General features: G+C 43.2%; 3 protein-coding genes across 4 annotated transcripts; 1 reads left to right on the forward strand and 2 right to left on the reverse strand.

The window, feature by feature from the left end:
* Positions 1-647: 647 nt before the first annotated feature.
* Positions 648-7,649, reverse strand: bach1a (BTB and CNC homology 1, basic leucine zipper transcription factor 1 a). The gene is made up of 5 exons (XM_083637037.1): positions 7,533-7,649; positions 6,078-6,337; positions 3,811-4,977; positions 3,518-3,724; positions 648-2,485 (listed from the first exon to the last, which is right to left on the reverse strand). The coding sequence occupies exons 2-5, from the start codon at positions 6,315-6,317 to the stop codon at positions 2,078-2,080; spliced, it is 2,022 nt and encodes a 673-aa protein (XP_083493163.1). The 5' UTR covers positions 6,318-6,337; positions 7,533-7,649; the 3' UTR covers positions 648-2,077.
* A 1,157-nt stretch (positions 7,650-8,806) lies between these two features.
* usp16 (ubiquitin specific peptidase 16) lies at positions 8,807-20,111 on the reverse strand. Of its 2 annotated transcripts, XM_083637401.1 has the most exons (18): positions 19,984-20,111; positions 19,578-19,647; positions 19,031-19,215; positions 18,794-18,897; positions 16,673-16,785; positions 16,327-16,550; positions 15,848-15,943; positions 15,623-15,753; positions 15,385-15,472; positions 13,392-13,473; positions 12,552-12,643; positions 12,412-12,465; positions 12,116-12,295; positions 11,203-12,019; positions 10,779-10,870; positions 10,437-10,523; positions 10,160-10,307; positions 8,807-9,331 (listed from the first exon to the last, which is right to left on the reverse strand). In XM_083637401.1, exons 2-18 carry the CDS (start codon positions 19,639-19,641, stop codon positions 9,210-9,212), a joined length of 2,679 nt encoding a protein of 892 aa, XP_083493527.1. In that variant the 5' UTR covers positions 19,642-19,647; positions 19,984-20,111; the 3' UTR covers positions 8,807-9,209. The 2 variants fall into 2 exon arrangements, with proteins under 2 accessions (XP_083493527.1, XP_083493528.1); XM_083637402.1 differs by lacking the exon at positions 10,437-10,523.
* A 452-nt stretch (positions 20,112-20,563) lies between these two features.
* rwdd2b (RWD domain containing 2B) lies at positions 20,564-26,671 on the forward strand (the record flags this gene model as incomplete). Its single annotated transcript, XM_083637904.1, has 4 exons — positions 20,564-20,767; positions 20,857-20,924; positions 23,775-24,137; positions 24,600-26,671. The coding sequence occupies 4 exons, from the start codon at positions 20,564-20,566 to the stop codon at positions 24,850-24,852; spliced, it is 888 nt and encodes a 295-aa protein (XP_083494030.1). The 3' UTR covers positions 24,853-26,671.
* Between the last annotated feature and the right edge of the window lie 860 nt (positions 26,672-27,531).

Below are 27,531 nucleotides of genomic sequence, written 5' to 3' on the forward strand. Positions count from 1 at the left end.
GGAACTGGTGGGAATAGTGTGATCGTCCTGCTGGTGAAGCTCCCCGCTGTCCGGTGAAAAGAAGCGGCTGCCAACTGCGCATGTGTCGGAGGAAGCATGGTGCTATTCTATGGCTCTCCCCAGATCGGCAGCGACTGCAAATTATATAACTAATGCATGTACTTTTATCAAATTTCTGCCCTTCCCTGTGTGCATGGTCTCTGGGTACCTTGACCTTAGCTTAGTCATTTTATCACCATCATCTGAAGATGCCTCCTTGGACGTTTAATTTCAACCATCATTTGTTCCTGCCTAGAGTATCCCTTCCTTATCATCCTCCATGAAACCCAGCCCAGATTATATATTGGACTATTAAGCAATAGTTTGGAGACAGTCCATCTTAAAAGTCTATACAACAAACCAATACATAGACATACAGTACATGGAGTATTAATCCTTATCCAAAAAAACTCGCTGTGGTTCCACTTTTACACCCAAAAGCAATTTGGTTTATAGTAATATAAACAGACCTGAATAAACACTGCACCCATATTCATTGAAGAAATCTAATAATTGAGAATGTATTGCACCCATATGCATTGAAGAAATCTAACAATTTATTGGAAGGATAAACCCCTTGACATCATAGGAATAACACATTTTTTATTTTTAACATTTGTGGCTTATAGGTTAGAAAGGTTTTCCACTTTTAGGCCTTAAACTGTTCATCTACACAGATAAACTCAGTCTCCTCATGAGAAATTGCCAGTTTCTAGTCAGTCAGTGTAGTTGATGTGAATAGAGTTACACCTCCATCAACTGGCCAAACTGTGCTACTGTTTATTTACCACAGCAGAACGGTAAATACACTTCTTATTCATTCCTGACTGAATAAAACACTTGAAAAGGTACACAAAAATTTGATTAATTTATATCAGGATTCACGAAAGCATTCAATAAAAATAAAAATAAATCAACATGCAGGCAGACGGAAGAAAATAGCTGAATACAATCAATAGGGGCTCTACGTTAATGTGCAACAGTGCTTGAGACAAGATCCACGGATTGCTCTTGAGTTGATCTTTCAGAATTAATTATATATACTACTGTATAAGGCACATTATTGCATCAAACAACATACTTTCCTATGTTAGGCCGTTTCAGACACATTGGAACCGTTCTCAAATATCGGGAAGGTAACAGTTTTCCATTCAAACTATGGATTTGCATTCAAATAATGCTACTGAAAAGTTATGTTGGCTATAACAGTTCATTTCAATTGCCTATGAAAAGTTACATTAGTGTTGTGCAAGTGTATCAAAAGAAACTGTGTACGCGTGATACATGTTGCACTATATAGGCTGAAAGTGCAACTGCCCTAAACAGAATATAAGAAACCTGTCTTATTTTCTGTGTGTGTGTGTGTGTGAGAAAGGGGGTGGGGAGTTGTAACAATAATTACAACTGTGTATTATATCAACAGTTGGGTTATGAGTCTCCCTGAGAAAAAAAAGGGGGTAAAAAATAACTTGCTTTTTTAGGAAAAGGTTCCCTAATTGGCAAATGGAAACTTGGTTAAATTTCCTGAATATTGTTCGCACCTTTAAAAATATTAATACTGTGTTGAGTACCGGTATGTTACTAGAGTGAAATGCATAATAGCAACATAATGAGTTAGATACTAACATCACGCAGAAATTCCTAGTGGAAATAAACTGGAAAGCATACAGTACCCCAAAAGGAGGAATACAGCAAGTACTAAAAAAATATGTGTCCTCCCCCCCAGCTTGCATCAATACAAATACCCCTCCTCCCTCTGCGGTGCGGCTGTGGCTCAGGAGGTAGAGCGGGTTGTCCACTAATCACTTTGGATAAAAGAGGTCGGTGGTTTGATCCCCGGCTCCTCCAGTCCGCATGTCCAAGTGTTCTTAGGCAAGACACTGAACCCCAAAACTGCTCCCGATGGCTGTGCCAGCACCCTACATGGCAGCTTGCCGCCATCAGTGTATGAATGCGTGCGTGAATGGGTGAATGTAGGCATATTGTAAAGCGCTTTGGATAAAAAGCGCTATATAAATGCAGTCCATTTACAAATGAGTTATACGTTGTTGTTCATGTCCAGACAGGCGTTCAAGAGGGAAGCAGGGCAGCTCTGTGGGGAGCCTCCCTCCTCTGCCTGGTCGGACTGTGGCCGGTCGGTTTGGAGCGAGTTTGCGGTCGGTCCACTCGGGCTGCACTCTGAGGGACAACTCGCTGCGTCTGTGGCGGTCTGCGAGTCCTGATCTTTCCCCACGAGGCCGGGGGATGAGATGGGTGTGAGGAGGGCTGAGATGGCAAAGTCTGGACAGGAGATCTTGGCCAGAAGCTGCGTGTGGTCCTGGCTCAGCTCGGGGCTGAGCGACTCCACGCTCACGCTCTGACACAAGCCGCACAGATTCTGCCGCGTCTCCTCCAGGCTCTGCTGCAGCTGAGTTTGCTCATGTATCAGGCGCTCTTTCTCGCCTCTCTGTGGAGCGGGAAGGACAGTGCATCGTCATGACACTCACTGGAACTCACACCCTCAACTCGTCTCCGTCAATTATGTCTTGTATTTGGACCCAGGGTTACAAAAGGTTACTTACAGTAGTCAAATCAAAAGAGCACCAAGTAAGGTTTGTACTGCCCCATATCAGAAAATGATCATAATATATCAGCAAGGGTTTGATGGGGTTGTTGGTTAATACCCATGATTGAATGATTACTATGCGCCATGTGGTGATATTTCAAAACTCACTTTCTGGCGGGCTCTCTGTTTTGGACGGTGCTAAGAGAGAGTGACCGGCATTAAGTATTTCTAGAAATTTTCTACTATGAAGTCTAAAAAGCCTTGTTCTCAAAGTATTATTATTATTAAAATACGGTATTTTTGGATTATGAAATATGACCTCTTCACTAGTTGGACCTCTGCTGAAATTAACTAATTTACTCAACTCTCTTGTGAAAATTTGACTTTATTGTTTGTGTCAAGGGCTGCGTGAGCTGTGTAGAAAGAGATAAGTTTTATCATTGTTGTTGCAATTGCTACCAGCTGCCAAATCCTTAATGCCCCTAAATATTCTAAATCCAATCCTGTCACTCCACTGGCTCCCAGTGGTTTCTCGCATCCAATTTAAAACACTGGAGTTGACCTCCAAGGTGACGGACGGCACAGCACCCCAATACCACCAGACCATGATTGAAACCTTCACTTCGGCCCGCACCCTGCACTCGGATACTATTGGTCGACTGTCCCTCTCTTACCTTGGACAGCCTGGCTTTGGCTTTGTCCGGTCTAGTCTCTTCGCCCTCCCGGCACACCAGTGGAGCAATGGTCTTCCCACCCCACCTCAGTCAGGACTACAGAGTCGCTCCACATTTTCCATCACAGACTGAAACCCCTTCTCTTGAGACTCCACCTTGCCCCCTGACCTCCTGTCAGGCTGCCTAAGCCCTCACCCTAACCTCAATTCTACCAGGACAGCATTTTCATAATAAACTGGACAGATGAAAGAGAACATACCAATGTGTTGATTTCACACTCTAGTTGACTTATATCGTCCAGCTTCCTCTTTCGGCAGCGCTGGGCAGCTACGCGGTTTTTGCTTCGTCGACGGACATCGTGCACAAACTCCAGCTGTTCCTGAGTCAGGTGTTGGTGTCTCAGAAGCTGCTGGAAGGCACTGCGGCTCAGCGCTGAGATCTGCTCCACCGGGAAGGGCAGCTGCACCTGTAGAATGCAGAAGTCACAAGTTCGATTTGTTTGACTTAATCCACTACAATAAACGTGACTGCATACCAAAATACTAAACTGACCTCTTCTGCTCTTTTGTTGTTGGCCTCAGTGTCTGTGTCCAGGTCTGAATCCTCCCCCGAGTTGAGTGAGGAGGACATGTAGGGACTCTGCTCTGACTGGGACAGGCAGTCGGTCCCTGGAGCCTGGTCATCACTTGCCCCCAGGTCCCTGAGGAAGGGACAGTCTCCCGTGCTGGAGCTCAGGTCCAGCTGTTTGAGCCAATGAAAGTCAGCAGCTTTTCCCAGACTGCTTTGGTCCATGGGATCGACGGGGAGTGGCTGAGCCTGAGATGGGCACAGGTCAGGCCAAAATCCCTTGGCCAGATGTTCTGCCACCTCCCTCTCCACGCTGCTCCTCTCCCCGAATCCCTCCTCATGGCTTAAAGCGGTCAGAGTGGGGTCTGACAGATCAGCAGCCATGCTCTGCTCCAGGCCAGCATCGCTCTGCTCTAATAACGCGCCACAATCTTTCACCCCGGACGTGTTCAGGGGACACGAACTGGGGGGGTTGTTACAGTTGGTTTGGGCACCGAGCGTCTCCACTGCCTGGTTTACCTCTTTGCCCGTTGGCTGAAAGAGTTCTGGTGGTTTCACGTCCACGGGGGCTGACAGCTCGCAGGGCAGAGTGCAGTCTACCATGCTCAGCTCGCTTTGATTGCACACACCGCCTATCTCTAAAATGTCTCTTTCGCACAATTGAGAGGCAAGATCTGTTTTGTCGGCGCCGGCGCATGGCAAAGACATAACGGGGCACACGGCACTCGCTGTTAACTCCAGAGATAAAGAGGGCATTTGGAGGCCACAGTTCTCTAAACAGAAGTGTTCCTCCCCTGTGTTGTTGGTCTGACCCTGGGGGTTCTGAGGACGTTGTGACGGGAAGTCGATTTGCACATCTCCTGAAGGCACTGAGCTGTGTGACTCGAATGATTTCGGCTGGCTGCTCTCTACCCTTGGGCCTAAAGCGACACTGGGATCCCTATTCTGACAACAGCGTCTTCGCTTCACCTCCTGTGTGGAGCTGCCGCCTTCAGTAAACTTTGGGATGAGGAAATCGAAGCATCCCAACTCCAAGTTGTGAAACCTTAAAATCTCAGCACTTCTGTGGATGGCGTGGATGTTTTCTTTGGTGAACAGTAGCTTCGATGTGTAGGCAAATTGCAGCAATGGTTCAAACCCCTCTACAGTCACCTGCAGGAAGGGTTGGGGGACAGGAGTTGATAGAGCAAATGTTGAGATATGACCCTCCAAAAAAAAACAATAGAAAATACTACAATAAATTAGACCATAAAGTTAACCAGATTTTAAAAATATATATTATCCAGTTCTATACAACTTTTGGATACTTGAGGTGAAATGAGTAACTTATAATAACCTAAAACAGCTGCTGAATTGTTTTAAAGTGAAGCTAACATCACAATATAAAGGCCAGGCCAGTGGCTAATACTTGCATACAAGTACACAAAACAAATAAGAGCAGGTAATTGCATAATACTAGTACAATGATATGCTTATCTCGCGATATGAGATATGGGATTCACGATTCAATACAACTACGATACAATGTAGCCTAATAATTTAACAAGTGACATGAATTGCATTTTTACAAAGATTTGTAGCATACAGGAAACATAATTGTGCATCAGGAATTATGTTTATTTCTGAGCCACAAATCTTTGCAACAATGCTATTGGCCTGCTAGAATGTAAACAACGCTTTAGATATTTCATTACAAAGTGAAAATAATCTAATTTCAATGAAAAGCTTATGAAATTGAGATGGCCAAACCATCTCATTGTACCTCATAATTTTCTGCACATGATACTGGTATATGGTATGCTACTTTTTTTGTATTGCAATATATGTAGTTGTCCCCTCCCATAACAATACTATATGATTCTCTGAGTCTGGTGGACACTAGTCTCTCCCCAGACTCAAATATTACGTTGAATCGCTGCGCTCCGCATACTACATAAATGAGTCTGTGCCACTTCACAGCCACTGCTGGTTTTTGAAGGCGGGTTGAAATTGAATGAGTGACAGGTCGTAGCACCGATGAGAAAGCGGTTCGAAAAATGTGCTGCGCCTCCCGTGTCGTCTGATCGCAAAGTCGTTACTGATTGGGGAGGACTGAATCCATCACTGGCATATCACTGGCCAAGTGAACAGTTCCCTCCCATAACCAGCTGGCTGAGGGAAAGTGTCCCAGACCCAGAGAGAGCTCTGCAGCATGGTTTGTATCAGCGTAAGAACTCTCATGGGTCTGGCGTTGAGACTATGTGGACACTGACCTCATCAGGCAAGGTGATGATGGAGTTGTGCCTGGTGACGTTGGTGACCCTCCTGTGGAAGTAGTCGCTGCAGGAGGCCAGGATGGAGCAGTGGGCTCGGAAGCTCCTGTCCTCCACCATGAGCGTCACATCGCACAGGACGTCCCGCTGCCTCTGCTCGTTCAGACACTGCAGGACGTGGGCGCTGTGCACGGCAGACTGGAAGGTGAACACTGACACGCGAGGGGCTTGGAGTGACATGGTTCCTTCACAAGCTCAGCCTGTGTAACAAGAGAGAGAAGGTGGGGGGGGGGGGGGGGGGGGGGGGTGTTGAATGAGCATCATTGCAATACACCATTTGCCAAAACAGCCCAAGGTGTGGACTACAGTAAGGATGGGACAATAACAGATATTACCATTGCTGTAAAAAAACAAAAAAACAAACCGACCCTAGTTTATTTCCTGTTTGGAGTGGTTGCTAACAAACGTTAATATCTCAAAAACTATCACTTATATTTTGACTCTGAGTGTTAGCAGAAGTAGCTAAAGGGTTCCATGTATAATATACAGTATGTATGTAGTGTTAAAGTTGTGTAAAGTAGTAAAAAAGTACAGCCTGCTAGAGTGAAACGATTTTCAGTTTTCATATTGGAGCAGGCCTAGTGTGGACTAACTCTGCTAGTGCTATGAGACCTGTGGATCTTGTCTTTAGCAGGGGGCTGGCAGTAGCCCATTTTCAAAGTGTGGGGGATCTGTTGAAGTCTGGAGGGTGGGAGAGGAGTATGTTTGTTTGGCTCCTCGTGGCATACACCTCAAAGTGTGCATGGGGAGAGCTTTATTATCATGTCAAACTACTGCAATATTTGCATCGTTTAGTTTACAACACCTGTCCATAACCCTGTAACCTCTTCAGGTGATAGCTAGCAGAGTAAGGGCATGAGGAAAGGTCACAGGTTGGATTCCTGTCAAAGTGCCCTTGGGCAAGAGTAGACACAGGCTGAACCTGTACCTGCTGACTCACTGCAATTCATCCTGGACTAGATTCACTCTGCCAGATGTTAAATGAGATCTGCAACGAGTTGATAGAATCTCTAATGTGGCGGTGTGATCGTTGACCTCAGGAACCCCAGTGGTTTGACTGGAATAAAGAATTTGGCGGCTGTCTGAAACAATAAATCAGCCACGATCACGCTCACTGGCTTAACTTGAGGAAAACTAGTATGAAATGCTGACTCGTGATTTTGTTATTAGGCAATTAACCGGGCTTGGTGTAGCGTTGCACAGACTTGAACGAGGAAATGACCAGTTATCCAGGAAAACAGCTAATCAACGACAATACCGGGGAAAAAAGGAAAAGCTAGGCCCAACGATTAATAGCTGACATAACACATCTGCAACTGGCGTTCAAACCCCGAACCCTCAGATACAGTAACTTTGACGTTAACTCATAATTAAATGTATAATTAAAACACTGACCTGCCATGTCAGCCTGATAATGCTGCCATCGGTAAATTGTAGCTAGCAGTTTTGACATCCGTAGCCAGACTTTCCAATTGTCATGTGACAGTTTTGGACCAGGAAATAGTTGTACTTGCACTTAGTGCGCATGCTCCGTTGCAGTTCTATTATACGGCTCTGATCAGAGCCAAGTGGGCCAATGACAAACACCGTAGTCTTTCAGGGGGTCCTTGGATATCTGGGCACATTTTACTCCGCTTTGTGTCATGGGGGCGTAAACCAAGGAAACAGGAAACAATACCGGAAATAAGTGCGCCAAAAAACGTCTTTGTTGCCGTTAGCTTGACGCGGCGAGGTTACGTTAGCTAGAGCCTGTATACAACACAAGTTGTTGTATACTATACTAGTAGCGTTAGCACATTTCTAGTCACTGCTGAGGAAGGTTTCTGGAGAGCCAAAGACAATGGAGTACTCGCCATGTGAAATCTTATCCATGAAGTCCATGTCTTTCCTTATGTCGAAAGACCATCGGTCTTTCCCAGCACAGGCAGCAGATGCTTCAAATGTACTTGATCCTCCATTATCGATAACAGCGGACAGACAACTAGCGTTATAACTATTCCATCAACTGGCCATTTGTTTGAAAAGTAAAGCTTCTGTATTGGCTTAAAATATGTGATATTGTGAATCCGCGATGTTTCTACAAAAACTTCGGTACGTCCATCTTTTATTTTGTTGTTTGCCGTTTTTTCTTATTCGTTGTCTGATGGTCAAGTTAACGAGCTATTTCCGCTGTTGTTTCCGGTCTAGGGCGGGCTCTAGGCCGGAAACAGGCAGGGTGACAAAATCACTTGTAAGGGAGGCCAGGCTCTTTCTCGCCGAGAAGAGCCTGGTGACGCGAGGTTACCTTGGATAGGGGCGGGGGTCCCCAGCAAAAGGGTAATAATTTATATTCACTAGAATTCCAAAATGACAATGTATGATTATTTTGGTCAGGTTTCATACACTTTCTGTATACAGAATAAAGTGTGTCGACCCTCCCACTCTCCTGGCCCTGTCTTGCAGGAGCAGAGCCTGGTGTTGGGGTCGTTAGGCTGATTGACACCTGACCTGACCAATCTTATCAGATGGGGAGACAGTGGGACAAAAACTTATCAAATGGGGGTAACATGGTCTAATTTGTGTCAGTTTAGGGGCCCTTGATATGAAAACGTTTGAGAACCAATGCTTTATACAGTCCATGGACAAGACACATTTTCATAATTTTGAAGCATTTCATTACATGACCACAATACAAAATACAGATATAAATATTTATTAGTACAAATTGTCTCCCCCCTCCCACCACCACTTAAATCAATTCTAGTTACTAGGAAATTGCATTGACACTTTGCCCTTTGTTGTGTACAAACTAAATATCCCAATTAGCTCACTCAAGACATTTTTGTCATCCAATTCATTCCTTAGCAAATTGTTTATGGTTGTCCTCTCAGACGGTCATGATGAAAACAGACAACTTTAAAATCAGAACGCTCTCCCAGCCAGTTCAGATGCCGTCTTCTGCATCAATGTCATTTTATAACCACACTCACACACTGAAGTTGATCAACTGTAAATCAGATCTCGTTTATTTTCTTTTGCGGACCTGAAGCAGCAGCTGGTTGACTTGTTTGTTGGATTTCCTGAGTTGCGTGATTAATGGATCCTTTCGTAGAACAGGAGGTAGGCCTGGGAACCCTGGACTTTGCTCTCAGTCACATGCTGAACACTAGTGTCACTGATATGAAACCAGGATCCTCCAGGTGGCTCTGCATCTCCTGTGGGAAGAGGAGTTACAGTAGATACTTAAGCATGTTTCATATGGACAGACAATGAGGACAGGGAAGTAAAGGAAATCTACACAGGTGCAGGTTTTGTATTTTTATATAGTAGAATTTAAAGGGGAAAATGTAACAACTGAATGTGCGTTTCTTTAACTTTGACCAATAAACAAAGTAAAAAAAAACGAGTTCCATAAACAATGTTGGAAACAATAATACAATGTCCTATTGAAGAAGTACTACTTTGATTATATTTTTTTATATAAGTACTGAGTTACTTTTAGATGTGCATTTTCTGAATCAATTTTAAAAAGTTAAAACTCGATCCTTTTAACTAGAAAAAAATTGAAATGACAAAATTAAGTGCACAAAGTGAAGCCAGATTACTCTTCTTCTATTCTCTAACTGATCGTTCACTGTAAATGGTTCCACAGAGAACTGCAAAATGTGTATTCTGTCATGGCTGTGATTTAAAAGGTAGCGAAGTACAATACTTTAGTAAAAACATACCTAGGCAAAAGTAAAATTACAGACTTTAAAAAATACAAATAAACAAAAAAGCTACTCAATTACAGTAACAGAGTAAATGTAATTTGTTACTTCCACCCTTGGCCATTAATATTACTACAGTTATTATTTTGGGAACAGGACAATCCAGGCACTCCAATTGAGAAATCACACAGAGGAAGCAACTAGATTAAAAAGCCTTAATTTCAGTGTCTCAGATTAAAAACGCCAACATGACACCTTCATCAGGGCTAAAATACAGACTAACCAGTTATTTTATTAATTCTCACACCTGACCACAGTCTAGGATAAACCTACCTTGTGCTGCAAGTCCATTGGATGCGGCTGCAGGGCAGTGAGGTCGTACTTTCACATAGGCTGTATAATGGCCGGATCTCATTGTTCCACTGTGTTCCACAATACCATAGAGGCTGTACAAAACCTGTGTGTCTTCCTCTGCCACGGTCTGCGTACAAAACAACTTTCTGTTAGTGTTCACCCTCTCTGCAGCATACAGCAAAACACTGATGCATTCAGAAGACCTACAAGGTAATGGAGGGTTCATAAAAGTTACTCATCCTGACATTTTGTTTACCTTGCACTTTACAGCACAAAAAGGCGTTAGATCCAGAATCATAGGGAACTGGACGTGTCTGTTCACCTTACAAATACTGTAGCCATTCTAGAGGAAGTCAGATGACAGAAGTTAGTTTGTCTCATTCAAATTCACAAGACAGGAGGTGCCACTTCCAACTCAGTTGAAATTAATGACTGAATGTTCAGTCAGTTCACATTCAGGAAGATAACAGTCTGTCAAAAAAGACACTAGGAACACATTCTCTTACAATTGTAGATTTAGGATTACATGTAACCAAAAACAGCTTGGCACAGTCAACTGGATGGAAGATATATGGATGTTATTAAAATGTTGGACCACCTGTTGAAATCTCTTCAAATGAAGAGTAAGTACTGGTGGGGGAGAGGAGATCAGCATTTGCTTCAAGGCATCCGTGTAAACCTTCTTGGACCCTAAACAAAGGACAAATAAAATAGGATTGGTATGAACTTCACTCCCCCCCAGTGGAAAATCGGGTCATTGTAGCAGCAAAGAGTAGAGACAAACATTAAGGTGTAGCTGAAAATGTGTGGTGGGACAAATAAAACAAATAAGAGCACAAAACTAAAAGAAAAGAGCGTGCAATTTAAATTTTCCTCATAAGGGAAATTGTTACGAAAGCCTCATGTCTGCAAATCGCTGGGTGTGCAAGCATGCATAACAGAAGGACCAATATGGTAACAACAGGACCAATATGATTATGGAATAAAACTGCTTTGATCACAGTAGGCACTTTCGCATATACCTTCAGATTTGCTCTTGTTTGGCTGCCGTTTGGTGCAGGTGATGCACAGCAGGCGGTTGTTCTGGGTGAGCGTCTCCACTTCCGTGAAGTGAAACAGGCAGGACTGCACGGAGCACTCCTGTTTCTCCGGGTCCGTTCTGGTAGCCAGTGTGTGGAAGGCCAGCTCTGGATCCTGGTTCACCACAGTATATTCTTTAGCCTCCTCCAGTGGTGCATCATCACTCTCCGTGCCTTGGTCCACAGCATCAGGGTCTTCTAAGAAGGCTTCATCCAGGCCCATTTTATCCATCCCATCAGCCAGCTGCACCTCGTCCTCTTCCTGATCCATGTTGGACATTTTGTCGTCTTCAAAGACACTGTCCCTCGAGCGCTGATCCTCTGATAAGACGGTGAAACGATTGGTGGCCGATGACGGAGCAGGTGAGTCATCCTCGATCACGATCACCGAATCCTCTGAATCCTCCTCCTCCTTCTCCCCATTGGCCTGAACCGTGTCAAGCTTCTCTTGGTCCTCCTCCCTGTTGGCCTGGACTGTGTCGAGCTTCTCTTGGTCCTTCTCCCCGTTGGCCTGGACTGTGTCAACCTTCTCTTGGTCGTCCTCCCTATTGGCCTGGACCGTGTTGAGCTTCTCTTGGTCCCATTCAAAGACTTCCATTTCTGCAGGGGTACTTTCACTCAGCGGGGCCTCTTCATGAGTCCCATTATCAGCGTTTTCCCCGTCCTTTGGGTCTGCAGGATCCATCTGTGCTCTCTCTGCAAGACTCGGAGATGTGAGACTGTCCAAAGTGACCGGAATCTTATGCTGCCTCCTTTGATTCTGTGGGTGTAAGCATGGAAATGATGCTTAAATGATCCAACACTCATTCAAATAGAAGAAAGGTACATGAGAAAACATCCTTTGTAGCTGAAATACCTTTGCTTGCTTTTTTGCCTGCTTCTTGGCTTTCTTCTGCTGGTACTTGCTGCCAGCCCCAGTGGGAATGTCATCCTTTCCATTGGTCAAAGAAATGAATCCATCCTCAAAGTCTCCGCTATCCTTGCTTGACTCGCTGCTCTTTGGAGCTACTTTCTTCTGGTTCTTCTTCCTATATGCCTGTAAGATGTAAGTATAAGAAAAAAAACACACAGTGTACAACATGAAAGCATCAGGACAAATCCTACAAAACCTTGTGTTACAGCACATGTAGTAAAGTCCTGATAAGTGCTTACCTCGTCAGAAACAGGCAGGGAAAGATCCAAAAACACCTCCGTGACTAAAGACACCTGTAAGAGCAACATATTAGCCATTCAATTTAAAATCAATACAACACTGTCAATAGGTTTTCTTCACTTGTGAGTGGAGTACATACCGTTTTACACTGTTGACACATTACAGTGCTTGTCAATTCCCCGCCGAAAACTTGGTCCACAAAGTTTTTGGGGCATCCATTCTTTTCGTACTCTGAAAAGAAAAGTTCAATGTTACAAGATGACATTTCTCAAACAAACCAAACAGCTAATGACAAAGAAATAAAGGAGCATTGCTTAGTAACGGTGCAGCAAAGACATACAGGTTTGCTCTATAATAACAATCCTCCTTATATAAAAGGAAGTGGTTTCTGCGATTTTGGTCTTGTTTTTGGTTACACTCGGGCAATTGTGATATCACTGATGATGTCATAGACATTATAACATCATCACTGATGACGTCATAGACATTGCGGCATCGTCTATGGCATCATCAGTGAGTGATGTCACTCTAGCAATAGACCGCAGGGATTACTTATTTTTTAGGCTTATCCAGAAATCGCCGCCATTTTGGTTCGTCAGTGGAAAAGTCTATGGGGTTTTAGAATGGGAATTTCAAATTCATAAAATAACGTCTGGTTAACAAAAGTGTATGGGAAGGCGAATTTGGGTTCAGCATGCTAATCTTCACAAACATGAATCATTTTTGCCTTTTGAAGCATTTCCTAAAAATCGCGTTCTAAAAAAAACGCATTTACGTTCCAAAAGTCATAAAACGTATTCACGTTTGTGAATATTATCATGCTGAACCCAAATTCGCGTTCCCATAAACTTTTGTAAACCACAGACCTTATTTTATGCATTTAAGTGAAAATTGTGCACTACGCATGCCAATTGCGTGACCGAGCTTGCATACGAGAGCGAGCGCGTGAGATGCCTAGTGACTAATATTTAAAGTTTACCTTTAATTAATGTTTTCGATTGTTCTCCATCTGTGCTTTTCCCAGATTTTTTCAATGCCTCCAGTATCCCAGAGCTTGCTCTCTAGAGAGGAAAACACAACTTTAACAGTCAATATAAATGTTACAAATAACATTTTGATGAATTATCATTATAAGACCTATTACAGATACAGGTAAGCCAAAGCCATTTTACAATTGAGAATCATCCAACCTATCTGAGTGTCTCTCTGGGAGAGCTGGAACTCAAAATTAAATGCAAGTTATTGTAATTGTTTTGCTAATGTATTTCATGCATAAGTTGTCTTCTATTTACAACAAAAGACTTCAGACTCTGAATGAATAGGAGTCAATGAGCAATCTGTTCAGTGCTCCACCCCCTCTGCAGATCTGGGGAGGGTTATAGACTGGCACATGCTCCCTTCAATACAGCCGCTTCTTTTCACCTGACGGCAAGGAGTTTCACCGGCAGGACATAGCGTAAGTAGGTACGTCCCACCCGAACAGGCCTGTTCCCAATATCAAACTTGTTGGGTTTTTCTCTTTTTTCCTCTGGCTCTCTGTTCCAACTGTAAGGTGTTCCTCCTTTCCTGTCAACCAAACCCCATAGGGCATCTCAGTGTGGTTGAAGGATGATGCTATAATGAGAGCGCGCTGAGAAGGGAAAGCAATGGTTTCAGTCTTGCATTATTACCAAATCAAAATGTTTTGTTTTTTTGCAAGTAGCAGCTTTAATAATTGTAATCAAATAGCTGTAGCGAGCTCCTTTTTCAAGCTAGGGTGAAGGTTAGCCTGGGTAAACCCAGCCTCCACGTGACCTCTATGTGCTATCAGTCACGAAGAAACGTACGCTACAGGCATAGCCTGTGACGCCACGTTGAAGGCTGGGTTTACCCAGGCTAGGTGAAGGTATTATGAAACTAGAAGACCTAAGGCATCCATTGGTACCAACCATCTCATGGCATGCTAGCTCGTCGACAAGGGAGCTCATCTAAAATCTGAAAATGGGTTCAATGGGTACCCACAAATCTCCCCTTTACAGCTAATGTAGCATTTTTTTCACATGATTGATTTTGTTGTTGTTGTTGCTCATCAGTCTGTGATGAGCACAAATGTGTTATGCATGCAATGAAATACTTTGGATGAGTAAGGGCCTGTGTCCACCTAGCGTCTTTTTCCGACGTTAAACGCTGGGAGTGCGCTGGGGAACGCTGATCCCAGCGCACAATATACAAGGAAGCAGTCTGCAAGTAAGGTTAGTTCAGCTTGATAGCTGACAGCTAGCAAGCTAATAACACAGGTAGGCTACGCTATTAAAAGCAGTAAGCACAACACTCACCAGAAATATTAAGTGTCTAGCCGATCTGCTCCCACAATTGAGCCGTTCTGTCTCTGTTGCGATAGTTTTTCCATATGATTAGTTACCAGAAAAGGAGCAGCCGACACCAGCGTCTTTCTGAAAAGTTAAAATATTTTCAGCTTGAAGCGCTGGGAGTCGGGCGCACAAAAACGGCAAAAATAGACGCTGGGCGCTGCGCACTTTCTCTACACGTCCGTGTGCGCTTGCATACGCTCTCCCCCCATTGGAAACAACTGAAAAAAGACGCTGGACCTGAGGAAAAGACGCTAGGTGGACACAGGCCCTAAGGGAGAGAAAAGGTTGGCAATCTGGCTGTTGGGTATTTTGCCTAAATTTTTGTATGTTTACATGCTCTGTTAATGAAATATATATATAAATACTTCATTTCCTGTGTTGATCAGAATTGTGATTAAAGGGTTGGGTGGAAGATTTTCAAATTTCAAAGGCTTTGGGAATCCCTGCCCTAGATGAACGAATGCCTAACGATATTGATAATTATGATGCACAAGTCCTGCAGTGCTGTGACAGTTTACTGTGAGTTGCTTTGGATAAGGCGGCTTACAGCGCATATGCAAAGTGTAAATGTTGGTACAAAAAGATTTCTAGAGAGATTTGTTTCAGGGAGTGAATGCATACTTTGATCTCCTCAGCTCGGAGCCCGTCCAGTAGGTAGCGCAGGAGCTCTTGGCTGTCTTGCTGCTGAAATCCTTTGAACCTGGCGGCTCTGGGAATGGAACAGGAGACCATCAACCATGTTTAATGCAACAGTACTAATACGTACAGTACCAGTCAAACGTTTGGATACACTTTAAGTGAATGGGAAGGTGTGTTCAAACTTTGACTGGTACCATACGTTTTGAGCAAATGCACTCACTTTTTACAGACTTCTGCGAACAGCTCCCGAGGAGTCACCACACCCTTCTTGGTTTCCTGGATGTCATTTAGTAGGTGACACATTGACAAAGTCAGGGATCCAGGCTGGTCTAACTGGACTTCGATCGGCTCCTGCAATCAGAATATAAGCAACTAGTTAAGTATAATAAAGAGTAAGGAAAACAATGGAAGATTATATAAATATATAGGGATGAGGGCAACACACCAGATCTGAGGATGCAGCAGGTGTAATGTTAAGGCTTGTCTTCTCTTCTGTCACTTTATTGAGAGTCTGCCTTAAGAGCTGTGTTTGAGAGAGGTTCTGCAAAAGGCAATTACAATAATTAATGAGAAATCTAGAACCAGGGTTGTCACATCTTTTCACTAATCAAATTCCCAAACTTTTCCGTGACCCCTGCCTTTGCAAATTTCCACGAGATAACTTTAACGAGACTGAATTAAAAAGTAACTACACTAATTTTAAGCATTTCACTTTAAAATCAAGCTGCATTTTAATATTATTATCACTATTTATTTGTACTCTATAATATTATTTAAACACTTGATGGAGAAAAATAAAACATTCGCTTTACAAATACAATTACATAAGTAAAAAAAAAAGAAGAAGAAAAAGATCCATGACTCTCCCAGAATGAAAGTTAGACAAAGTTTTAACCAGAAACATCCTGTGAGGTTTATTCCTACCTGAATGACTGCATTAAAGAAACAAGTGTTTCCCAGATTGCTCAGTCCCTTTACTGAAACCACACTGCTGCCTTCGGTGCTACTGGATTTTTGCGTTTTCACAACATTCTCTTTTTTGGCATTTTTCTTTTGATTCTCCTTGTTTTCTTTGTCCTCATTTTCCTCCGTCTTTTCAGTTGTCATGTTCTGCTCTTCCTCCAACACACTCTCATTCACTTTGACCTCTGCAATAATCACAGCAGAACAGTAGCTTTCATTGTGGACGTGCTGGTGAAGTGCAATTCCAACAACATTTTGTGTGACAAAACGATCATAGAATGATGTCAAACATTATGGTGGGACCTACCTGTCTGCAGTCTCTTTGTGGAGTCTGATGTAGTTTGCTTTTTTATGTTGGTCACCAACTGAGCCAAATGCCCATTTCTGGAGTACTGGACCTCATCATCACATTTGTAGCACCTGTGGGGATGACAACACATAGAAGGGAAAAGGTTTTCAAATAGGATTTCAAATAAAATACAACCCTACATGCAAGTGTGGAAGTAACTACCGTAAATTCCGGACTATAAGCCGCACCTTTTTTCCCGTTTTTTGGCCTTTTTTGGCCCCTGCGGCTTATATAACGGTGCGGCTTATCTATGGATTTAAAAAAAAAAAAAAAAAAAAAAAAAATCTCTCTTTTTTAGCACTCTTTCTAACTATAAATCCACTTCTGTTTTAATTTCCTCTCTTGCCCTCTTTTCACCACACTGTATGACACTGTATGACACTGTGTGCACTGTAAATAACAACACAGGTGGTGTTGTGTTATGTTGTTTTGTTGAAATGTTAATAAATGGGAGCTTCCTCAAACAGCCATCTCTTTCCCGACAATCCCCTCTGTGCATGAACCCTTACATATGGTAATTAAACATTAAAACACAATTAAAAAAAATAAAATAAAAAAAAAAATACCATTAAAACACCCGCGGCTTATAGTCCGGTGCGGCTTATATAAGAAAAAAATAGTCAACTTTGCAGGTGCGGCTTATACACCGGTGCGGCTTATAGTCCGGAATTTACGGTAATTACATTTACTCAGTAGCTTTTTTCTGTACTTGTACTTTTTTCTCTCCAATGTTCTCCCCAATTGTACTTTGCGAATTCCCCCTGCTGTGCTGGTCGTTGTTCCACCCCCCTCTGGTGATCGGTTGAGAGCCGTAGACTCAACTCAAAGTTTATTTATAAAGCACATTAAAAACAACCGGAGCTGACCAAAGTGCTGTACAGGTCAATAAGGAAAAGGCAAACAATAAATGCAACATAAAAATATAACGTACTATACAACACTATACACAACACAATACAAGAGATAATGAAAGTTTTTGGGTGTCCAACTCAACCTGAGTTGAAAGCCAGGGAGAAAAACGGAGTCTTCCAAGAAGACTTAACAATCTCTAGGGTCTCTAGGGCGTATTTAGGAGAGGAGAAGCTTCCTAGTGCCGACAGGAACCTTGGGAGTTTGAGTATTTCATGACATGTTTAGCTTCCCAGGTGCGCTGGATTTGATGATTTGATCACTGAGCCGCCAGTCTCCGTGTGACTCCGTGTGACTCCGCGTGCACCATGATAGTGAGATCAAACACACCCTGCTGTAAATTCAGCATAGGCTGTGGAAAGACTGCTTTTAAACAGTTGTTTCACGCAGCAGTTACCCTCAGGCTCTTCTAAATTCCGTGTCAACACTGCCAGTTGAAGAGCCCTCCCATCGAGCATAGCATTTTCGTTAGACAATCTGTGTTGGGCATTAAACTCACCTTATTTCTGCACTTTGAAGTCACAGGCAGGGTCATGTGGGGCAAACTAATTATATCGGAAGCCTAGTTGCCGAAAAAAAGTGAGCGGTGGTGGTCTGTCTAAATGCATTGTAGAATGTATGTACAAGACAAAATGATGCCAGTGCGCATGCGTCTGGACTCTGTTTCCAGGCAACTCAGCGATTCTCGTCAAACTTTGTCTTAAAAAAAAAAGAACAGCTCACTTTTTTTCCGCAACTAGGCTGCCTTCCGATATAATTAGTTTGCCCCACCCGACCCTACCTGTGACTTCAAAGTGCAGAAATAAGGTGAGTTTAATGCCCAACACAGATTGTCTAACGAAAATGCTATGCTCGATGGGAGGGCTCTTCAACTGGCAGTGTTGACACGGAATTTAGAAGAGCCTGAGGGTAAACGCAGCAGTATCATTTTAACCGCCCGGGTAAATTACTGGCTTCCGTAGGACTATTATATCTTCGGATCTGCAATCGGACGTCGTGGACGGGTAGGAGAGCGTTTTGAACAGCCGCTCCCCACCCCCCTATTGCCTATTGGAACACTATGTGACCCTAATACTGCACGAGTGTATATATTAATATATATACACGAAGTACGGTAGTTAGGTCACTTTGGGGCTATGCCTATATACAGTATGCTTGCACAACACCCACCACACACTCCAGTTGTCCATGCAGACCACCAAGCAATGTGGATCTGACCGTGGAGTCTCATAATGTTTGATTGCATGTTGGTTCTCAGAGTTACGTCCACACCCCTAATAGAAAAGATGCAATTGGTCATCTCTCAAATGATGCACAGTCACTTCATATGAACAAAGTAATAAATGGGTCAAATGATGCAGAGTCACTTCATATGAACAAAGTAAGAAATGGGTCAAATAAGCTCACTCTGTGTCCACATTTCAAGCACATCCATATTGTTGATGTTTCTTTTTCCTCTTGTTCATCCGGTGGCAGGGTTGTGCTGGTACTCTCATGTTTACAGTCCTGGCAAACGGTCCAATTACAGTTCCCAGAAGATTTCTTCACAAAACTACGGTCTATTCCCTTCTTAGTATGGCTGCAAGAGAGACCTAAAATGATAAAAAAAGACATCATGGTAAGGCGGCCAGATCACTTCCAGACCAAACGTACTACAGTCTAATAGCCAGGGATGGGACAATATTGAAATTCAATATATTGCAATGCAAACATATGACAATACGCATGTGGGGCAGAAAAGCCAACCGTGATATTAGCTAAATGTATTCTGCTGTAGTAATCACAGGCTTGCCAATCACAATTTCATAAGCTCTCCATCCAAATAAATTATATTTGCAGCCAATGCCATTGAAGATTTGTGGCTCAGAAATAAACATAATTTTGCACAATCACACTCAGTTGTATCGTGGTTGCATCAAATCGTGATTCATATTGTGAGATAGGCTTTAAATACCTGGCAGATCAGTGTCATCATCATTTTCTCTGGAAGTCTTGTCCTTCTCCCTTTTCTTGCCCATTTCCACCTAAACAAAATGTGGGATGTAACACAAAGTTAACACAGCAGGTTATACAAAGGGTGCCAAAAGTAACTTTATCGAACGTGAGACTACATCTTTCCATTATTCGAATACTTTAGTTTGAGTAGTCGAATTTAGGCTACTTAAAACTAAGCTAGCAAACCTTAAGCTGCCCAAATTCCTATGTAAGTTAAGCAGGATCATGAAGGTAAATCAAGCACTATAAACGTTAAACGCAAACCATCATCATGGTCCAGTCACAGTTACACTCACAAGGAGACTATCCTGGCAGTTTTCAGTTTCTCTTTCTCTGTGTGGCACAGATCTCTAATCCAGACATACCGTATTCAACTCAGTTCAGTGAAGACATCCGTAAAGCGTCAGGACTCCGGAAACAAACGTATGTGTGGGGGGGAAACAACATAAAAAGCATAAATCAGTCACTCCATGATGTGGCAAAAATATTCCGAGCTGACATAAAAAGCGTTACAAAATGTGGTGGTGCTGCTGTTTCTGATGTTCCGTGTCTGTACGTCCGTTTCCTGTGTGCGTCGTACACTGTCCGGGTGGAAACAAGCAGCCGCATGGAGACGGATAGCGTTAAGTGGTTGCACTCAGGCTGCTTCGCTACTAGGACAATTAATCTCTTTCTACAATATATTTCAAAACATATCTACATACATTTATATAGGCTATGTTTTTTTTTATTAATATCGTCTGTGTACTTGACCATTTTAAGACTCTGCAGCGCCGTTTTGACAGGAAAGCTGATTAAATGAAAAACAACCTTTTATGTTGTTAGCCTAGCTGTAAAAATACCTGATAGTGCAGTGTGAACACTGTCCCATTGGATGTGGGAAAAGACCGCTATCTTCTCTAGTTGACACAAGTAAAGTAGTAACTTAAAGAGTCTTTTGTCCAGATGTCTCGTTCAGAGTGGGCTGAGTCTCAGCTGGCAGAGATAGAGTTGCTGTCCAGTATGTTTCCCACCCAGGAGGAGTTTGAAGTCACAGACCAGCTGGCCCTGGCTGAACTCAGGGACTATGTGGAGGGCTGTGCAGAAAGCCCTCCACCCTCCAGACCCCAGTTCCTCATCAAGCAGAAGATGGACACTGCTAGCATGAAGGTAACATGAAATAAACGAGATTGTGTTGTGATGTTAACCATGGTTTTCACATCATATTGGTTTATCTCTTGTTTTATTTCTCCACACAGGCAGATGTTGCCATATCCTGTGCTTATCCATCTGACTATCCCGGTGTCTTACCAGAGATAACAGTCCGGTAAGCAACTGCATGGTAATGTATGGTACAGATGACATGATGTTGCTGCTGTATTCAAGATGAAGCACAACTGGGACATTACATCCAAAATCAAGGAATGTAGAAGGGACGGTCAACAAAGGGTTTCACCTGTTGTTGAAAATCTGTTCTGTGTGTGTGTGTGTGTGTGTGTGTGTGTGTGTGTGTGCGTGGGGAAAGGGGGGGGGGGGGTAGAGGAGGGTTGGGTCAAGTCATGAATGATCCATCTGTATCTTCAGTTGAATTTAATTGGAATGCCAGGAAGTTCAATTTAACTTTCTTACCACATATCTGAGATTACACAAATTGTTATTATCAATAGTGTGAATATCATAAAATGTTAAAGAGATATTACAAATGGTATTCGCATCACTGATGACGTCAGCGTAGGTGAGGTGACCATCATCGTGCTCGAGTGACATCACTGATGATTTCATAGACATGACATCACAATTGCTCGAGTCGAGTGACATCACTGATGATGTCATAGACATTCAAGATTCAAGATTCTTTATTGTCACTCCATGGTACAAGTATCACGTGTGAAATTCTTGTGCTGTGGACTCCGTTTACAACATAGTACAAATATAACAGGGCATATGAGTGCAAAAACAACAAGAGACACAACAAGCAATAAGGCAGTGTAGTGATAAGACAAGTCAAACATTTTAAATTCGGCGTATTTGACATACAGGTGCAAATAGCATATTCCTTATTAAACATACAATTAAACATTAGACATACGTAATGGTAGCAGCTACAGTACGGTACAGTACGGGTACTACACTATTTGTGTATGTTAAGGAGTCTCGTGGCCTGCGGGAAGAAACTGTTCCTCAAGCGATTTGTGCGTGCTTTTGGAACCCTGTATCTTCTCCCTGAGGGTAACAGGGAGAACAGGCTGTTGTGGGGATGGTTTGTGTCTTTGATGATCTTCAGGGACCTCCTGAGGCACCGCTGTTTATACAGTTCATGCAGTTCTGGCAACTCACATCCTGTTACGTGCTGGGCCGCGCGTAACTGTCTCACTCTCCATAGCGCCCTGCGGTCCATGGTGGTACAGTTCCCGTACCAGGTGGTGAAGCAGCCAGTCAGCAGGCTTTCAATGGTGCCTCTGTAGAAGTCCCTAAGGATTTCTGGCCTTAGCCCAAATTTCTTCAGGCGCCTGAGTCCGTGTATTCGCTGTTGGCCCTTTTTGACAACAGTGGCGGTGTGGCCGGCCCAAGTCAGGTCCTGGTGGATGTTGACTCCCAGGTACTTGAAGCTGTCCACCCTTTCCACCACTGTGCCGTTGATGGTGATTGGGGGGGGTGCGCCCCCCCCCCCCCCCCCTCCTGTAGTCTACAATGATCTCATTGGTCTTGGAGACGTTCAGAGAGAGGTGGTTGTCCTGGCACCATTGTTCCAGGGCCCCCACCTCCTCTCTGTAGGCCGTCTCGTCGCCCCCCGAGATCAGCCCCACGACTGCTGTGTCGTCTGCAAACTTCACGATGGTGTTCGAAGTTTGAGTCGCCACGCAGTCGTGGGTGTAGAGGTCGTACCAGAAGGGGCTGAAGACGCACCCCTGGGGCGCTCCTATGCTGATGGTCAGTGGGGAGGAGGTGAGGTTGCCCACCCTCACCACCTGGCGGCGGTCTGTCAGGAAATCCAGGATCCAGTCGCACATTGCTGTGTTTAGTCCCAGATCCTTGAGCTTGCGTACCAGCCTGGAGGGTACTATGGTGTTGAATGCTGAGCTGTAGTCCACGAACAGCATTCTTACATAGGTGTCCTTCCCCTCCAGGTGGGACAGGGCGGTGTGGAGCACGTGTGCTACTGCATCCGCTGTGCTCCTGTTGGGGCGGTATGCAAATTGTAGCGGGTCGTGGCCCGGGGGGAGTGTGGGGTGGATCTTTGATATGACCAGCTTGACATTGTGACATCATCAGTGTCACTGATTACATCGAGTGCTCGAGTGACATCACTGATGATGTCATAGACATTGGACATCATCAGTGATCTCATTATTGACCAAAATAAGTCATCACAAATCTCACAATGTGACCAAAAATGAGGGACAAAAATCGCAGAGACAGAGACACAGACAGAACCCACTTACTAAATTTGATGATGATGATGATGATGATGATTAGAGCAGAGATCCAACAGAAATGTCTAGTGAAGAGGTAATGTAGCCTGATGTAAAATACTGTAGTAGTAACTAGTAATAATAATAATACTGCTTGTCCTTTGATTTTTGGCTCAAGAATGGGGCTTTTTGGAGTAAAATAGCCAGAATGTTATGTTATGCCGTTGTGGGTGTAAGATCTGCTCGCCTACAAGATCGACTCGCTGTACAGATGACATCACGGGTTCACGCATGGTGATCGGGCACGTGGCATGTTAATCCCACGTACCCGACAGCTTTAGATTAGCTAACAAGCTAAGCTACTGATGTTATCAGACATTTGGGAACGAAAATATGAATCATACAAACATTCAATGATCAGGATTCAAGTGTACAGGACCATTTCTCATAAACATGAGCCTTACTTTTTGAAAATAAATGTTGTGAGAGCTTAACTTCATGTGTAGTTGCAGGACCCCAAGCACATCCGGTAGGGTGAGTCGATCTTACACCCACACTTGCTTGTAGCACCACCATCTGTTTTTGAGCAGTTGAAAATGTAGATGGCAGGTGGGGGGGGTACATTGGGAGCCTGAGGGTCTTCAAATGATAAAGGATGAGGTGTTTTTGTTCCAAAACAGAGAGTTTGGGCACTCTTAACTCCTGAGGATGGAGACTCCCACCTCCTCGTTGCCTTGAATGTTCCTCCTTCCTCTCTGCCCTAGGTGCTCAGAGCTCAGCAGAGCCCAGCAGACACAGCTGCACACAGACCTGAACGCGTACCTCAAGGAAAGCTGCCGGGGGGAAGTGTGCGTGCTTTCTGCTGTGGAGTGGCTGAAGGAAAACTCGCTCCTCTACATTAACAAGAGCTCCTCAGCGTCTCTGCCTCCTAAGAAAGAGTCCGCCTCACCATCGCAAGTGTTCAGCCGCCTCTGGATCTACAGCCACCACATCTACAACAAGACCAAGCGGAAGAACATCCTGGAGTGGTCCAAGGAGCTGGGCCTGTCAGGATTCAGCATGCCCGGAAAGCCCGGGATCGTGTGTGTGGAAGGGCCTCAAGCTGCCTGTGAGGAGTTCTGGTCCAGGTACCTTGAGTTCTTGTTATTTTTAGCAGCCTACTGTATATCTCACAGCAAGAACCCTGCTGTTTTAGGGCGGGGATATATGGTTGAAATTAATATCACGATAATCACAAAGACTCTATATATATATATATATATATATATATTACGACATGGCTCACACATGCAAAAAAAAATGTTAAATCCAGTTGAATTGAATGGCAGTGTTGGGTGTGATGTAAAACCAAATATAAATATTCAAATAATATTCCTTAAAAATGTTCCATACTTCATTTTGTCAAGTAAAGTGAGCCAAATTAGCTTGTTATCATCAATTTAGAGAGCAGAATTATTATGTGTCACACAATATCTCAAAATCACCATATCATCACAATATGATTCCATTGGAAGACGTTAAATGATAATATTGAATTATCGCCAAGCCCTATGCTGTTATTATTTTCCAAACGTTTTCCTATTTCACAGAGTGAAGGTTCTGACATGGAAGAAGATCATGATTCGTCATAGAGAGGATATTCTCCTGGATCGTCAGGGCGAGGACAGCAGCACCGGTGAAAGTATGAACTCGCTGCGCAAGTTCACAAGCTTTGAAGAGGCCATGTTTGACCCCCATGGGAACAGAGGCAATCACATGGACCTTGGGCAGCTCTACCAGTTCTTAAATGAGAAAGGCTGTTGTGATGTCTTTCAGATCTTTTTTGGCATTGAGGGGAGGTAGTAGTTAGCCCTGAAGAATTAACTTACGCAGGTATCAGTGGATTGTCATGGGTATAATTTCTTCATGAAAATATTTCTTGCCATGTACAAATTTATGGTACAATGGAATGCCTTCATTACCCCTATAGACGGTTTTAACTTGACAACAAAAACATTCTAAATTGAACCCCCGCTCACTTCCTGTTGCAGTGTTTGCTATGGACATAAAAGAAAAAAAAACATTCAAGTGCAGGACTGACCATTCCGTGAAAACCGTCTATACAGCTGAGCAGCGAAAACAAAAGTAACAATGTCGAGTGAATATTTCTGCAGTTTGCCGAATGCTGAGAAAAAGGAAGTGCTGTGGGGTTGCGCTCTGGTGAAAACCGTCTATACATTTTATGAATCTAAGCACACATTTCTTAGGTGCCTGTCTGATAGGTGGAAGTCACTGAGCCAACCTTTTTATGTACCTTGCTTAGTAATACACTTTGGTGTCAGTGGGATAGAAGGCGCAGGAAACCTCAATCAGACAGTAAAAAAGAGGGCTGTTTTCCAAAAGTAGCATTAATAAGCTGCTCCTTGGAGAGCCTTCTCAAGGATTGTAGTACTGTACTAATGGCTTCCCCAGTTTGATTTGTGATTTTAATATTATGTGCCACCACATAACCTTGCCTTAGGTCAGTGCTACAAATGAATGCCCAGCAAATACAGTATAATGTAGGATGTTCAGCTCTGCACCAACTTAATAATTAAAGAATATAGTCAACAGTATGCACTGCAGGATACAGAGACAAAGAAATTATACGATTTATGATACATGTCCATGGTTGGCATCCCTCGAATTTGTCTCAGAAGGATTAATTGTGAATAATTGTGGATTGCACTTGCAATTAAAATTTGTGGTTACTCCAAAATCAGGCCTTGTCTGTCTGTCTTTCTCAGACAGACAGACAGTTTCTCAGAAAGTTATTCATGCTTTAATATCTTCCCAACGTTACTATTGTAGCTCCCTCTATTTTGGTATTAATCAGTCTTCCATGTCCCGCTTACAACTTATACAGAATGCTGCGGCTAGAATGCTGTCAAAAAGAGACCATCACACCAATCCTGAATTCAGTATACTGGCTCTCTTGACACTTAAAAGTAGTCTTAAAAGCCATTTTTACTGGCTAGCTTTTTGTTCCGATTGGTTGGTATGGTTGTGTGTGTGTGTGTGTGTGTGTGTGTGTGTGTGTGTGTGTGTGTGTGTGTGTGTGTGTGTGTGTGTGTGTGTGTGTGTGTGTGTGTGTGTGTGTGTGTGTGTGTGTGTGTGTGTGTGTGTGCGCGTGCGTGCAAACCAATCTCTGTAAAGCACTTGGGTACAAACTGTTTTTTAATAATTTTGAACTTGAACATTAATCTTAATAATACCCCACCCAAAAGCAAAATGGAATTAAACGCATCCATATAGTGGATTTTGTATGGATCCCCCCTCCAAGGTTAATTTGTAAATGTGATTTTATTAAAAAGAAAATCTGATTATGCTTATTTTATTGGTGTATTAATGAGTGAAATGCACCCCATGTATGTAAAGGGCTGATAATATTGGTGCTATATACACAACGTGCTATACACCAAGGCAATATATCAATTAGACCCACAGCAGGTTGAAAATGATACTTGTAAGATTAGAGTGTGGTCTACACTACTTGTATTCTAATGCACTAAGCATATGAGAGTCTAGACTAGCTTTCAAATTGGGATATTTTGCGACAATTGATAAACGACTAGTATTTTTCAGAGATTAGCAGTTAGCACTGAGACATGTTGTTTTAAATTAGGACTTTACTGGAAAAACCTGAGTTTTCTGGCCACCATAAAGTTCTATCATTTAAACAAAATTACAGAGATGCAAATTTTTGGATAAAACTAATTTGCAAATATGTTTGTCCACCAGATGGCAGCATATCATCAAAGTTGGGAAATATGAACACTTTGATTTCACATGCTGATTATGACATTTTAGATTTTAAATAGTATTTTGTGATGTTAACTTAATGATTTGTATTTAAAAAAAGTGCAATTATTTCTAATAAAAGCATACCACACACTATTCATTTGATTAAAAACTGATTTCATCTGTGATTTGGATCACAATGTTTTGATGTTGACGTTTCTCGCATATTTCATGCAGATTAAAGTCATACAACAATCTTAAAAAGGCGTCTGTGGAGCCCCATAGTGGCCTTGCACATTTGTAGTGCAGGGGTGTCACATTCATCCTGGGCCACATCAGCCTTAGCCCCCGTTCACACTATACGCCAAAGCAACCCTCAACCTATGCTGAACCCACAAGTTTCATTTAGGCGTCCTTGTTAACAGGCAAGGCCGTTCACACCAGCCACGCTCACGCCTTGCTCAAGCGATCGTTCAGGATTCAGTCCTATTTTCCAAGCCTGACGAGTGAAGCTTGAGCCTGCCAGGCATGAAGTCAATGGGAGTTGTGGGCGGGTTCAAGGTGCGCCGAGGAGGCAGTGAGAGGAAAAGAGAAGGCTTCTTGTGTGAACGGTGAGGCGTCAGTTCAGCTTGTGCCTGACTCAAGCTTCAGCTCTGCTATGTTCGGCATCCTGTGTGAACAAGGGCTTATGGTTGCCCTCAAAGGGCCGGTTGTATATGTAACACGATATAAATGTATCTAGCCTACTTGTTATATTAGCCT

Source organism: Poromitra crassiceps, assembly GCF_964638095.1.
Source record: "Poromitra crassiceps genome assembly, chromosome: 5".
NCBI lineage: Eukaryota > Metazoa > Chordata > Actinopteri > Beryciformes > Melamphaidae > Poromitra > Poromitra crassiceps.

Bases quoted from the DNA above. Each gene is read 5' to 3' on its own strand.
- usp16 (XM_083637401.1), bottom strand. From the start codon at position 19,641: ATGGGCAAGAAAAGGGAGAAGGACAAGACTTCCAGAGAAAATGATGAT. The intron at 16,786-18,793 runs GTGGGTGTTGTG...TCATCCCCACAG, and splicing joins ATGGACAACTGGAGTGTGTG to GTGCTACAAATGTGATGATG. The intron at 15,473-15,622 runs GTGAGTGCATTT...TTCCATTCCCAG, and splicing joins TTCGCAGAAGTCTGTAAAAA to AGCCGCCAGGTTCAAAGGAT.
- bach1a (XM_083637037.1), bottom strand. From the start codon at position 6,317: ATGTCACTCCAAGCCCCTCGCGTGTCAGTGTTCACCTTCCAGTCTGCC. The intron at 3,725-3,810 runs GTCAGTTTAGTA...TGCATTCTACAG, and splicing joins ACAACAAAAGAGCAGAAGAG to GTGCAGCTGCCCTTCCCGGT. The intron at 2,486-3,517 runs GTATGTTCTCTT...CCCGCTCCACAG, and splicing joins AGTGTGAAATCAACACATTG to AGAGGCGAGAAAGAGCGCCT.